Here is a 14852-nt window from a genome sequence, read left to right as displayed (position 1 = left end):
AAAATTGTCTGTGCAGGTCTACGTCTTCGGATAGCCTTCATATAACGGTTCCTCCCGATATTCGGTATTTTGATGTTTTTAGCGACATTATTCACCGAAATTGTTTGAGATGTCGTATTTGAAGTTCGTAATGAAAGCTACAGCCTATGACAGAAAGTTGTCTGTGCAGGTCCACGTCTTCATATAGCCTCCATATAATGGTAACTCCCTATGTTCGGTATTTTGACGATTTTAGCTACATTACTCACCAGAGTAGTTTCAAATTATGTATTTAGAGCTTGTAATGGGAACTACAGTCTGTGGAAGATAATTGTCTATGCAGGTCCAGGTTTTCGTATAGACCTTATATATCAATACCTCACTGTATTCGGGATTTTGACTATTTTAGGTGCTATACTCACCGAAAATATTTGAGATGCCGTATTTGAAGTTCGTAATGGATGCTACAGCCTGTGACAGACAATTTTCTATGCTGGTCCAGGTCTTCGTGTAGCTCCGATATAACGGTACCTCCCTATATACGGTATTTTGATTATTTCAGCAACATTATTCACCGTTCATTTCAATTTTCGAATTTGAATATGGTAATGGCTTATGACAAGCAAAGCCTATGTAGGTCCATGTCGTTTAGATCCCCATATAACGGCTGTATTCGGTATATTTAAAATTTTAACAGAATTTTTAACGGATTTTATTTTTGGAAAATTTCCAAACTCTTTCCAAATGGTGGAGGGTATTCATAGTTCGGCCCGGCAGAATTTACTGTTTTTTAACTCTACATAACCGTTGTAGTACTCAATTTAAACACACGAACATAAATGGCAAACATTATGTGACATGGTTCGCTGTCATTGTCGACATACAGCTTTTTTGGAGAACACCATGCAACTTGTCGAGTCGACCATGTCACGACCGAATCGTTGGCAGCGACATACAGGGATCAAACTAGGGGTTGTTGTTGAGTACAAAGTAAGCGTGTCCAAAAAAAACCCTTTAGTTTTTATATCACGCCCATAAATAGTTGTGAATCTCGTTATTTGCACATATTAACCCACTGCACTAGGTAAGTGTAATGCCCACAATGAGTTGTGGCATTCTGTCCTATGTAATGATAGTGTAACAGTTTGTCAGACTTAATCATATTGCCACCCGGTATGATATATGACGTGACTTAGCAATCCGTCATTTCCTTGGCTAAGACCATCTCCGTGTAATCGTTTCATTTCAAAAGACTGCCCAACCCTTCGGTATTCGGGTAGTAGAAAGATTTTCCGAAAGCTGCAACCGCTTCCTATTTACCTGCTGATCAAATACCCGATATAAAACCAAATTTCTCAGTGAAAGTTGAAGGGCTAGCAAAAGAGCGTGAGATCGCCGTCGTTTCAACCCTACTGATCCCATAATCAATGAATTGATAGTGGAATTCAACCGGTATAAGAGGAAACAAGTTAAAAAACAGTAAGTTCGGACGGGCCGAACTTTGAATACCCTCCACCATTTGGAACAATTTGGAAAATTTCAAAAAATAAAATCCTTAAAAAATTCTATTAAAATTTTAAAAATACCAAATACAGCCGTTATATTGGGGTCTATACGACGAGGACCTACATTGGCATTGTTCGTCATAAGCCATTACCATATTCAAACTCGAAATTTGAAATAAACGGTGAATATGTAGCTAAAATCATCAAAATATCGTATATAGGGAGGTAACGTCATATCGGAGCTGTGCGAAGACCTGGACCTGCATAGACAATTTTCTTTTAGAGGCTGTAGCATCCATTACGAACTTCAAATACCACATCTCAAACAAATTCGGTGGGTATTGCACCTAAAATCTTCAAAATACCGAATATAGGGAGGTACTGATATATGGGGCCTATGCGAAGACCTGGACCTGCATAGACAATCTTCTGTTACAGCCTGTAGTTCCCATAACGAAAAATTAATACATAATTTGAAACAATTGTGGTGGATAATGACGCTAAAATCATCAAAATACCGAATATTGGGAAGTACCATTATATGGGGGCTATACGAAGACGTCAACCTGCACAAACAATTTTCTTTCTTAAGGTGTAGTATCCATTTCGAACTTCAAATACCAAGTTTAAAATAATTCCGGTGAATAATGTCGCTAAAATCATCAAAATACCGAATATAGGGAGGTACCATTATATGGGGGCTATACGAAGACGTCAACCTGCACAAACAATTTTCTTTCTTAAGGTGTAGTATCCATTTCGAACTTCAAATACCAATTTTGAAATAATTCCGGTGAATAATGTCGCTAAAATCGTCAAAATATCGAATATCGGGAGGTACCGTTATATGGAGGCTATACGAAGAATTACAGACAATTTTCTGTGTTAGGGTGTAGTATCCATTTCGAACTTCAAATAATGTCGCTAAAATCATCAAAATACCGAATATCGGGAGGTACCGTTATATGGGGGCTATATGAAAACGTGGACCTATATGGCTCATTTACGAACTTAACCTGCCTACTGGAAAAATAAATATGTGTGCAAAAATTTTAGCCATCTATCTCAATTCATTCGAAAGATAGAAAGAAGCGTGATTACAACAGACAGACAGAGAGACGGATATCGCTAAATCGACTTAGAATGTTACGCTGATCAAGAATATATACACTTTGTTGGGTCTGACATGAGTATTTCGAGAAGTTACAAACGGAATGACAAAGTTAATATACCCTCCATAGTATGGTGGAGGGTATAAAAAGTTAAAAAACAGTAAGTTCGGCCGGGCCAAACTTTGAATACCCTCTACCATGTGGAACGAATTTGGAAATTAAAAAAAAAATAAAATCCTTAAAAAATTCTGTTAAATTTTAAAAATATCGAATATTGTCGTTATATTGGTGTCTATACGACGTGGACCTACATAGGCATTGTTTGTCATTAGCCATTACCATATTCAAATTTGAAACTTGAAATAAACGGTATATACAGGTACGGTGATATATGGGGCCTATACGATGATCCGGACCTGCATAGACATTTTTCTCTCACAGACTGTAGTTCCCATTACGAACTCTAAATACGTGATTTGAAACAATTCCGGTGAATAATATCGCTAATATCATCAAAATACCGAATATAGGGAGGCACGTTATATGGGGGCTATATCATGGTAGAAGAATATAGGTAGACGCTTCGACACAGGTGCTGGGACAATAAACTGTCAAACCAATTTTGGAATCGACAGTTTTGAATGAAAAATTACTCAAATTTGTAAAAATTGTTAAAAATGTATATTATAACAACCTCCGATTGGCGTCGTGTAGGAAAACATATACAAGTATGCTTATTTTTGAAGAAATATTTAAAAAATGTTGACATATCAATGTTCCCAAGCGTTGATGCATCTACCTGTATTTTTCTACCATGGGCTATATGAAAACGTGGACCTACATGGCCCATTTACGAACTTAATCTTCCTACTTGAAAAATAAACAAATGTGCAAAATTTTAGCCTTCTATCTCAATTCGTTCGAAAGATAGCGTGATTACAACAGACAGACAGACCGACAGACGGACAGATAGACAGAAAGACGGTCATGGCTAAATCGATTTAAAATTTTACGCTGATCAAGAATATATTTACTTTGTTGGTTCTGACATGAGTATTTCGAGGAGTTACAAACGGAATGACAAAGTTAATATACCCTCCATAGTATGGTGGAGGGTATAAAATGGCTATAACATTTGAAGAGTTGCAACATTGGAACCTAAATGAGTAAGCTGTGATTAACGGTGAAATCACTTTCGAACCCTGGAAAAAAGGCTAATAGGACCTTAGTCACTTTAACGACGTAAACGGTAATTATCCCTAAGAGGTGCGCACATTATATTTCAATCTATAATTTGTCGAGCACCCCAGGAGCGATGGGGAGAAGCGAAGAGTACTACTTCGTATCAAATCTCTTCCCGCGGGGGTAGCAATGTCATCCGGGACCCTAAGTCATCGATAGCGTTGGCCTCAGACGGAATCTCAAATGTTCTCAACTTCTCGTTGAAATCTGGAAGTGGGGCGGGTTGTCCCGCAAGAGAGAACTACCCTCCCGATAAGTTTAAAAAGTTGGATAGTCAACTATAGGTAAGGTTGAACATCCATTTCGTGGAGCTTTCCGACTTCTTTCACGCGAGGAAAATAAAGATATTCGCCACTAAATCAACGAACAATACTCCGGAGATGTGAGCACAGCTGAATGTGCAGGTCGAGGAAAATTTAATTCCGACCACGAACTACCCCAAGATCCTAGAGGTCACAGTTGACAGCATTTTCAAGTAGACCGCGCAAGCCACATTTATCTACGACAAAAAAGAATGAAAATAGATACAAGGTCCTCAAGGCTTTAACCGGAAGCACTTATGGTGCAGAAAAGGAGACTTTATTGTAACGCCCAGTTTGGCCTGCGTATACAAGTGCTACACAGTGGAAGAGTATTCAAACCTGTCATAATACTGCCCTGAGAACTGCGGTAGGATGCCTCCTCATGACACCAGTCGACCAGACATTTTGCACAACATACAATACCAATGTGTTATTTATCTCCAAAATACCGAAAAATCAGTAATGGTTAACACAGTACTTAACCAAAATAATTTCATGCTTGCTTTAATCATTCGATTTTTATGTTAGAAAAGTAGGAGAAAGAAATATGGAAAACATGAATTCTCAAAGAATTCAATTCTAATAGCTGGTTAGATTGCTTAACCTCCCAGTTTTGTATCTGGAGTATGCTGTTCCTATTCTGTCAAAACACATGAACAGCTTCTGTATGTTTTGTTTCAAACGTCAATTAAAATTTGACGTTTCACACATTTTCGTGTAAGTAACTGTTGAATTTTGGATATTTGGATGATGTATTTTCTAAGGTTTTCAAAAAAAGGAGTTCCAATCATTTTCGCCTTTTTCCGAATTTTATAAGACTGTGAAATTTCAAAAAAAACAACTTGTTACATTTCTTATAAATACATTTGATGATGACTACAGTGTTGTATATTCTAATTTAGCCCAACCTATTCCATCTTTATACATTAATTTTTACTTTTTACGTCAATTTATGTAACAAAAATGATGTCGCAAAACATTTGTAGTTTGTTCGATGCGAGTGTTTTGTCAAAGAAATCACTTTCAGATATTAAGTAAAATAAATTATGTTTATAATTTTGATTACAACTGTTGTTCATATTTATAGGTTATGTCGAACGAAAGACGTATTGAAAATGTTAGTTTGACATTCAGGTAAAGGTTATTAAATGTTATAGGTATATTGGCCATATTAATAGATTAGCCTTCACTTTCTAAAAAAAATTAATTAAACTACCTATGGGGACACCCTTTAAATTGTCTTAACTTTTAATGGAATTTCAAATACTGTTTCATTTTTTACAATTTTTTGAGATTATTGCATGCAAATATATATAAAATGTATATGGGTTTGATTCCTAGATGTTTAACTCACCCTGATCCTTCTTTTCATTTAAACCAATAAAATAGTTGTACTTGACATCCCTTAATTTTTTTTCTAGCATACGAGAGTGTTTTAACAGGAATGTTGATCGTAAATGTCGTATTTCAATTGAACGTCGTCTACGGTTCCAACGAAGTCGAGGATGCTGTCCCAACAAACACTGCGGCAGTTCCAATGGTCGCCACTTTCCTCCAACGCAAGTTGCACCGGGTGGACCCACATCCAGTACATATCCTTTGTCACAGTCGTACATAATCTGTTTATTATTTACTATCTGAAATGGGTTAACGTTTATGTTTGCTTTGGAGATTCTTATCGAGGATTTCTCAGATTTATGTTACCTTTTTTACGTAAGGCCTGTAATCGTAAAGACCCATGTTGCCGACAAGTAATACTTTCCCATTTGGAATATAGCCGGGGAAGGAGCAGAACACTTCCTGACAATGAGGAACTTCCCCAGTCCAATTGCCAAAGGAACATGTGAGAACATAATCGTTTGGATCGGTGATGTCTTTGCCTTCTGGGCTGACCAGCTTAAAACCATCTTTACATTTAAATCTGGCCTTCATTCCGTGTTCCGTTTTCGGAGCCAACACCATCCCATGTTTAGGAGGTTTTGGCATGTTTTTACAACGCGCTGGAACACAGCGTGGTATAATACTCCAAGTGCCATTATGACATTTGGGTGGGCTCAATAGCGAAACAGGAAACTCATAATTGTGTTCACATTTAACATCTAGAGCTGTGTCGTGTTTCACCTTGTCAACAGATCCAGATGGGTGATGCTGTGCAGACTGATTAGTAGGCGTTATAATTGTGGTCCCATTTTCATCAGTAATAATTTCAATGGGTACGACAAAACCTTGTGATATAGCTGGGACAACGCAAGGTGCCAAGCACTCCGGCAATGGGTTCCGCCAACGACCATCGATTTGGCATACACTGGACGATGATCCTTTCATCAACATGTCTGGTTGACAGCGAAAAATTATACTTGCTCCCAGTCCAGTTCCCGCTTCAACGTTTTCAATCCAACCGTTGTAAAGAACACCAGGGTGGCCGCAGTTTATTTCTGTAATACGAAGTCGTTGATTTGCTTCTGTTTCCAATGAATGACTACTCACCCTTGCACACTGGCAGTGTGCCACTCCATTTTCTATCTGCGCCACACCTGCTGGAACTCTCACCCACAAGCGTGTAGCCATATCGACATTCATAGCTCACAACTGAATTGTAGGCCAATGTGGTAAATGTGGCTTTGCCATTTTTAGGATTTTCTGGTGTAGGACAAACAACGGATGTGACCACTTGAATGAGAATGCATAGAAAAATGATGAAATGAATCATATGTGCAGTTGTCGGTGTTGTCTATACTATTAATGTGCACGCCTAACAAGTCCTTGCGTGTAGGGTATTTTATCCGAACGTAATATTTGCTTAGCAGCGCCAAAATAATTGCAATATAACAAAAAAACTTTATGATACATTACAAAATTAATTGGTGAACAAAATAGTCGATAAGAATTCCTCAAAGGGTTATACATTATATGGTTATATATTTTATTGGAAACTTAAGCTTGTTATAAAGCGCCCAAACTATTGTTTTGTTTGGCTTTCTTACGTGAATAAGCTCAAACCTCAAAAGAAGCAATATTCGCACCATTAATTAAATACCGCAGCATTTATGCAAAACGGCCATTGACAATTGCAGTAAAAGATCGCGTGCGTTCTTGCAGAGAGTAGCTTTGCTATTTTTCACGGAATTTTGGTAAATTTGATATTAAGAGTTAGTAACGGGTTCTACTTCTGGTGGCCGAACATTGACTGCATAAGCCCAGGTTTTTATATATCCCTCATATAACGGTACCTTCCGATAATCGCTATTTTAATGGTTTTACCAACATTCCCCCACTGATTTGTTTAAAATTTGGTATTTGTACAGCCGGTTACAAAACATTGTCCACATTGGTAACATTTACCCACGTGATCGTTTCAAATTGAGTATTTACAGCTTGCAAAAGGTCTGTTCACGGATAAGTGAACATGTTTTTATAATAAAAGAGAATAGCGGGGTTATCTGATGTAGATGAGGGGGATTTGATAAACAGGGATCTTTTTAATACAGTCCACATTAAATAATATAAGAAAATGTGGTGAACAGACCTTTGAGTTAGAAATAAATAATATAGAATTTTCAATTACAGCATGTGGTATGTTTGAGTTAGATTACGGGATGAAATCTTTACTCAGACTGATAAGCAAGTGTAGCATGTTTTCTTACATCTAGTCCATCGAGCCTTAGCATAAAAAATAATAAAGGAACCAACAAATTAAATGAAATATATAATAAAATGCGCACTATTAGAGCGTCCGTAATGGAAAAACTGCTAGAGGAAAATGGGACATTTTGATAAAAAACAAGTAAAAAAGCTGTAAGTTCGGCCGGGCCGAACTTTTAATACCCTCCACCATTTGGTACAAATTTGGCATTTTCTAATAAAAACAAGTAAAAAAGCTGTAAGGGGGGGGGTACCGTTATATGGGGGCTATTCGAAAACGTGGACCTGCACAGACAATTTTCTGGCATGGGCTGAAGTATCCATTACGAACTTCACATGCGAAATTTGAAACAATAAATAATGTCCCTAAAATCATCAAAATACCGAATATCGGGGGGTACGGTATATGGGGCTATATGAAGATGTGGACCTGCACAGAAAATTTTCTGTCTTAGGCCGTAGTATCCATTACGAACTTCAAATACCAAATTTGGAACGATTTCGCTAAATAATGTCGTTTAAATCATCAAAATACCGAAAATCGGGGGGTACCCTTATATGGGGGCTATACGAAGACGTGGACCTACATGGCTCATTTTTTGACTTAGGATTTATTATCCATTACAAACTTCAAATACCAAATTTGAAACGATTCCGGTAAACAATGTCGCTAAAATCATTAAAATCCCGAATATCGGCGGGTACCGTTATATGGGGACTATATCAATACGTGGACCTACATGGCTCATTTTTTGGCTTACGATGTAGTATCCATTACGAACTTCAAATGCCAAATTTGAAACAATTCCGGCGAATAATGTCGCTAAAATCATAAAAATACTGAATATCGGGAGGTACAGTTATATGGGGGCTATATGATAACTTGGACCTACATGGCCCATTTACGAACTTAACCTGCCTACTGGCAAAATATACATGTGTGCAAAATTTTAGCCTTCTATCTCAATTTGTTCGAAAGATAGCGTGATTACAACAGACAGACAGACAGACAGACGGACAGACAGACAGACAGACAGACGGACAGACAGACAGACACACAGACAGACAGACAGACGGACATGGCTAAATCGTCTTAGAATTTTACGCTGATCAAGAATATATATACTTTGTTGGGTCTGACATGAGTATTTCGAGGAGTTACAAACGGAATGACAAAATTAATATACCCTCCATAGTATGGTGGAGGGTATAAAAAACCACGAGATTTTGATATCGAAACCTGTTAAATAGAGACGACTGTTAATGAAGAAATCAAAAATGTTAGCAGCGATCAGAGAAGCTCAGCCAAAAATAACAGAGAGGGTGGAGCAGCCGTACAACGTCATCAAGGAGAGGCAGTGATATAATATAACATCTAAGGACGCAGGATAACACTTATGAAGAGGCGACACCGGAGGAGAGAAAAATCAAGGCTGATGTATTGAAACAAAAAGATGATTTGCTCATATCGCAGAAGGCATTCAAAACATCCAAAATCGAGGCAGATGAATTGCTTGCAAAATTAGCGGTCAATATCAACAAAGAAATGATAGTTGAAGAGGCTCATGTAGAAGTATCCAAATGTCAAAAGAAGCAAAATGTCATATCGAAACGGAAAAGGGCAGATGTCGACGATAAGATGTTTGCCATCGAGATGAAGAAGAATAAGGATATCCATCTGTGTCGTTGGGGCAATAAGGTGTTCAAGGAAGCGCAAGTTGCCATGAAGATGCCTGGTGAAAATGATGCAGGTAGAAAAAGGCAGGCTGCAGTGACAATAAATTATAAACGCTGGAACGATAAACTGTCCAAGGACTGTAAGATGGCGCTGCCATGGAACGATGACATATTTCGCAACAGAAAGAAGACGGCTCATAAAACGGATTCAGCCTGGAAATTAAAGCCGACAGACAAAGGAGGTGGGACGTTCAAGATAGACCGGCTGGAAAATGGAAAACATTTCTGGGTGCTATAACTTATTTTTTTTTTCTCTTAAAATGTCAGCTCCCTTAGATTTACCTGCTGTAGATGAGGGGGATTTGATAAACAGGGATATTTTTAATACAGTCCACATTAAATAATATAAGAAAATGTGGTGAACAGACCTTTTAGTTAGAAATAAATAATATAGAATTTTCAATTACTGCATGTGGTAGGTTTGAGTAAGATTACGGGAGACTGGTAAGCGAGTGTAGCATGTTTGCTTACCACAAGTGAGATAGCTACGCATGTTTTATGACCCCCCTAGTATTTATGGCGGCATGTGTACATTTGTATATCTCTATTTCGCTCTCTCTCACTGCCTTACACTTTATGCTAGATAAGGTTAAGGGAAATTATCATAACTAGAACTTAAGGATTATTTTAAATGAATAAAACAGCGTAGTGAGAATAGTCAAATGGTGCGTGTATTATTCCGCGTACAGGTAAATATCTTTGTAGAATAAAATTGGCTATATAGGTTATCGTTTTGGTATTGGCCAAATATAACGTCCACACCCACTTTATTGTTGTTTGAAACTTTACCTCATTCTCCAACTAATCTTACCGCTATATGTAGTTTGAATCTTGTTACTTCATGACATCGAAAAAAATTGCATAATGAGTACTACAGCCTAACAAAAAAATTACACATGCAGGCTAACGTTACTTCTAAATGGTGGAGGGAATTAAAAATTCAACCAGGCCGAACTTAGCTGTGTTCTTACTTGTTTCTTTATGATATCGAAAAAATTGCATAACTAGTAGATTCTAGCAGGTAAAGAGATAATCTCATTTGCCAAATCGGTGATGGTAAACTTTTTGTATTTTGGAACTCAGTGTTGTTGTACAATAACCACATACAGATTTGTTTTTGTACGTAATACAAGTGCGAGAGTTATATGTCCAAGAATGTAAACACAACACCGAATTTTCAATAAAAAATTATAATTTAAAAAGTTTTTGGAATTTTGACTATTAAATTAAAAATGAAGAAGAATAGTAAAAATATTTACTTTTATTGCTTTCATATCATTCTTCTGAATGTATAGCTGTTAACTGTAGTTCCGGCACTTCAGGCAGTCGCTAGAAAATTGGGAAAACTTAATTTTTTGTTTTTAAGTGTGATAATTTTGTTGTCTTCTCATCAAAAGTGATTATTTAAAAAAGAAAATATTGACTACAGTTAGTTTTCAGTGCTTAAGAAAAAAAAGTTTTAAAACCCGTGTGTAAAAATATTTTAAAAATTAATTCAAAATATGTTCATATTTACGCCATATCCGAAACAGTAGAAAAAATAACATCGAGAAGGTCCTAAAATATTTGTTTGTATTTTAACATAGAGTGTCATCTTTCATAATCAACGAAAAACTCGTGCCGTTTTTGTTTTATTTAAAAAATGTATAATGTAGTCAACTGATTTTGTGGTATATGTACATTGATCTAGTTCTCTGTTTTGTTTTTGTTATTATTTTTAAATATTAGTGGGAAATCTCAAGTATATAAACAAAGCTTCAGTCACTGCAAAAATTAGTGGTGAAGTTACTTGCTTCACCCTTAATTTTGACTGATGATCCAATTTAAGTGAGGAACACCGTTTTTAACATCAGTTACATATCCTATTTTATAAATTTTAATTTAGTTAATTATTATAATTTCTCTCTCATAAAGATATGTAGTCTTTTTGTCTTCTTAACTCAAAATTTTTTGTTTTTACTATTTAAAATATGAATATTTAAAACAATGAATGAGAGCAAGGAAATGCTTCCTTTGAATTTATCTCTGTTTTTCGGTATACAACCCCATTGGGATCTACAAAGACCTACGTTTAACGGTGGTTCTATGTTGGAAATTTTTGTAGCTTTTATTTACTGATACAAAATTTAATTTGCTATATACAAAATTATACGCCTGTAAAAAAAAACTCTCTATAAAACCCTCAAAATACTTTAAATAAGTGCCGTTATATTGGGCCTATATATAATAGTGGACTTATCGTCACAGATTTTTGCAGGGAGAGATTCTCAAAATATATAAAATTTGGTAGTGCCGCTATATTTGGTCAATTTACAACAGTGGACCTATCTTCACAAAAATTAGGAGAGAGAGAGAGAGATTCTCATTATTGGTTTTAAAATTTGTAGGTTCAGTAATATTAGGCCTATATAAAATACTGGAGCAATCTTAAAATTGTTAGTATGAAGTGACTATATCTACTCAGAATTCTAAATGTCAAGTTACAAATGATTTGGTTTAAAATTGTGGTCAATACACCGAAACATACTAGGAGATAATATAAATATGTAAGCAACATTTCAAAGCAATATAATGCTTCCCTGAATTAATCTCCGCTTTTGAGGATCTCACCCCACTCACTGGCGTTTTGTTAGGTATAACAGTGATTTTTTCTAATAGGCAAAAACATGTTCACATTGCCCCAGAGTAAAATTTTATATCAAAAATACCTATTGTATATCAAGAAATGGAATTAAATCACAAAACGTCGCATCGAATTTAACATTAGTATTTATACCCTCTGCCACATGGCTAGAGAGGGTATATATCACTTGATCTTTGGACCAAATCCGTTTCAGGACATTTTTGGTCAATCTAGCGATGTCCGTCTGTCTGGCTGGCTGATGCACACTATAACTCTAGAGGGGACTAACCGATTTGGTCCAAACTTGGTACATCGTAATATTTTGTCAAACTTAGATCGCGGTCGGAGATGGGCAATACCTGTCCACTCCTTCTGGGACCTCCCCCCAAATAGTCGAATATATAGATATATTTTCTGTACAGAAAGATAAACGATAATCCGATTTTGCTCGATCTTTGCAAATCCTAATATTTGGGCAAGGTGCGAAAACGGACAATATCGTCAAAATTTTGAATAATTATGATCCAAGGTGCAGGTCGCACGTCAAGTGCAAAAACGGATATTATCGGTCCACTACATAAAGTGCCTCCCCTACAAAGGGTGAACATCTATACATATATATATATATATATATATATATATATATATATATATATATATATATATATATATATATATATATATATGTGTACATTTGGCGGCATGTGTACATTTGTATATCTCTATTTCGCTCTCTCTCACTGCCTTACACTTTATGCTAGATAAGGTTAAGGGAAATTATCATAACTAGAACTTAAGGATTATTTTAAATGAATAAAACAGTGTTTTGAAAATAGTCAAATGGTGCGTGTATTATTCCGCGTACAGGTAAATATCTTTGTAGAATAAAATTGGCTATATAGGTTATCGTTTTGGTATTGGCCAAATATAACGTCGACACCCACTTTATTGTTGTTTGAAACTTTACCTCATTCTCCAACTAATCTTACCGCTATATGTAGTTTGAATCTTGTTACTTCATGACATCGAAAAAAAATTGCATAATGAGTACTACAGCCTAACAAAAAAATTACACATGCAGGCTAACGTTACTTCTAAATGGTGGAGGGAATTAAAAATTCAACCAGGCCGAACTTAGCTGTGTTCTTACTTGTTTCTTTATGATATCGAAAAAATTGCATAACCAGTAGATTCTAGCAGGTAAAGAGATAATCTCATTTGCCAAATCGGTGATGGTAAACTTTTTGTATTTTGGAACTCAGTGTTGTTGTACAATAACCACATACAGATTTGTTTTTGTACGTAATACAAGTGCGAGAGTTATATGTCCAAGAATGTAAACACAACACCGAATTTTCAATAAAAAATTATAATTTAAAAAGTTTTTGGAATTTTGACTATTAAATTAAAAATGAAGAAGAATAGTAAAATATTTACTTTTATTGCTTTCATATCATTCTTCTGAATGTATAGCTGTTAACTGTAGTTCCGGCACTTCAGGCAGTCGCTAGAAAATTGGGAAAACTTAATTTTTTGTTTTTAAGTGTGATAATTTTGTTGTCTTCTCATCAAAAGTGATTATTTAAAAAAGAAAATATTGACTACAGTTAGTTTTCAGTGCTTAAGAAAAAAGTTTTAAAACCCGTGTGTAAAAATATTTTAAAAATTAATTCAAAATATGTTCATATTTACGCCATATCCGAAACAGTAGAAAAAATAACATCGAGAAGGTCCTAAAATATTTGTTTGTATTTTAACATAGAGTGTCATCTTTCATAATCAACGAAAAACTCGTGCCGTTTTTGTTTTATTTAAAAAATGTATAATGTAGTCAACTGATTTTGTGGTATATGTACATTGATCTAGTTCTCTGTTTTGTTTTTGTTATTATTTTTAAATATTAGTGGGAAATCTCAAGTATATAAACAAAGCTTCAGTCACTGCAAAAATTAGTGGTGAAGTTACTTGCTTCACCCTTAATTTTGACTGATGATCCAATTTAAGTGAGGAACACCGTTTTTAACATCAGTTACATATCCTATTTTATAAATTTTAATTTAGTTAATTATTATAATTTCTCTATCATAAAGATATGTAGTCTTTTTGTCTTCTTAACTAAAAATTTTTTGTTTCTACTATTTAAAATATGAACATTAAAAAACAATGAATGAGAGCAAGGAAATGCTTCCTTTGAATTTATCTCTGTTTTTCGGTATACAACCCTATTGGGATCTACAAAGACCTACGTTTAACGGTGGTTCTATGTTGGAAATTTTTGTAGCTTTTATTTACTGATACAAAATTTAATTTACTATATACAAAATTATACGCCTGTAAAAAAACTCTCTATAAAACCCTCAAAATACTTTAAATAAGTGCCGTTATATTGGGCCTATATATAATAGTGGACTTATCGTCACAGATTTTTGCAGGGAGAGATTCTCAAAATATTTTGTTGTTGCAAAATCGTCAGGCAAAATCCCATTATTGTTGTTTTTATAAAAACAACGTTTGTTTATGAGTGGAGAACGATGGTAATGTTTACCAGGGGGTAAGGCAGGGAATACCTAGGTTTCGGAAAGAGCCACCAATCCTCATCAGTTCCCTTGTTTCTTGTCTGGGATATTCTCCCCAGAAGTTATTTAAAAAAAAATAACTTCTATGACAAAAACCATTTTTACCCAAGTGACGAGATCGTAAGCTCAATAGA

The 14852-nt window shown here is 35.5% G+C and overlaps 1 protein-coding gene across 1 annotated transcript in view; it reads right to left on the bottom strand.

The window, feature by feature from the left end:
* The window catches only part of LOC101897649 (uncharacterized), a 180774-nt gene that overhangs the window by 74634 nt on the left and 91288 nt on the right, over positions 1 to 14852 (bottom strand). Inside the window, exons 5-7 of the mRNA XM_059128147.1 lie at positions 6628 to 6810; positions 5845 to 6575; positions 5495 to 5777 (exon numbers count right to left, since the gene is read on the bottom strand). Coding sequence (XP_058984130.1) covers positions 5495 to 5777; positions 5845 to 6575; positions 6628 to 6810 — 1197 coding nt within the window. The remainder of the gene's footprint in view (positions 1 to 5494; positions 5778 to 5844; positions 6576 to 6627; positions 6811 to 14852) is intronic.

Source organism: Musca domestica, unplaced genomic scaffold (genome assembly GCF_030504385.1).
Source record: "Musca domestica strain aabys unplaced genomic scaffold, Musca_domestica.polishedcontigs.V.1.1 5, whole genome shotgun sequence".
In the NCBI taxonomy this organism is placed as follows: Eukaryota; Metazoa; Arthropoda; class Insecta; order Diptera; family Muscidae; genus Musca; species Musca domestica.
This window is presented reverse-complemented; position numbering and strand designations above follow the sequence as displayed.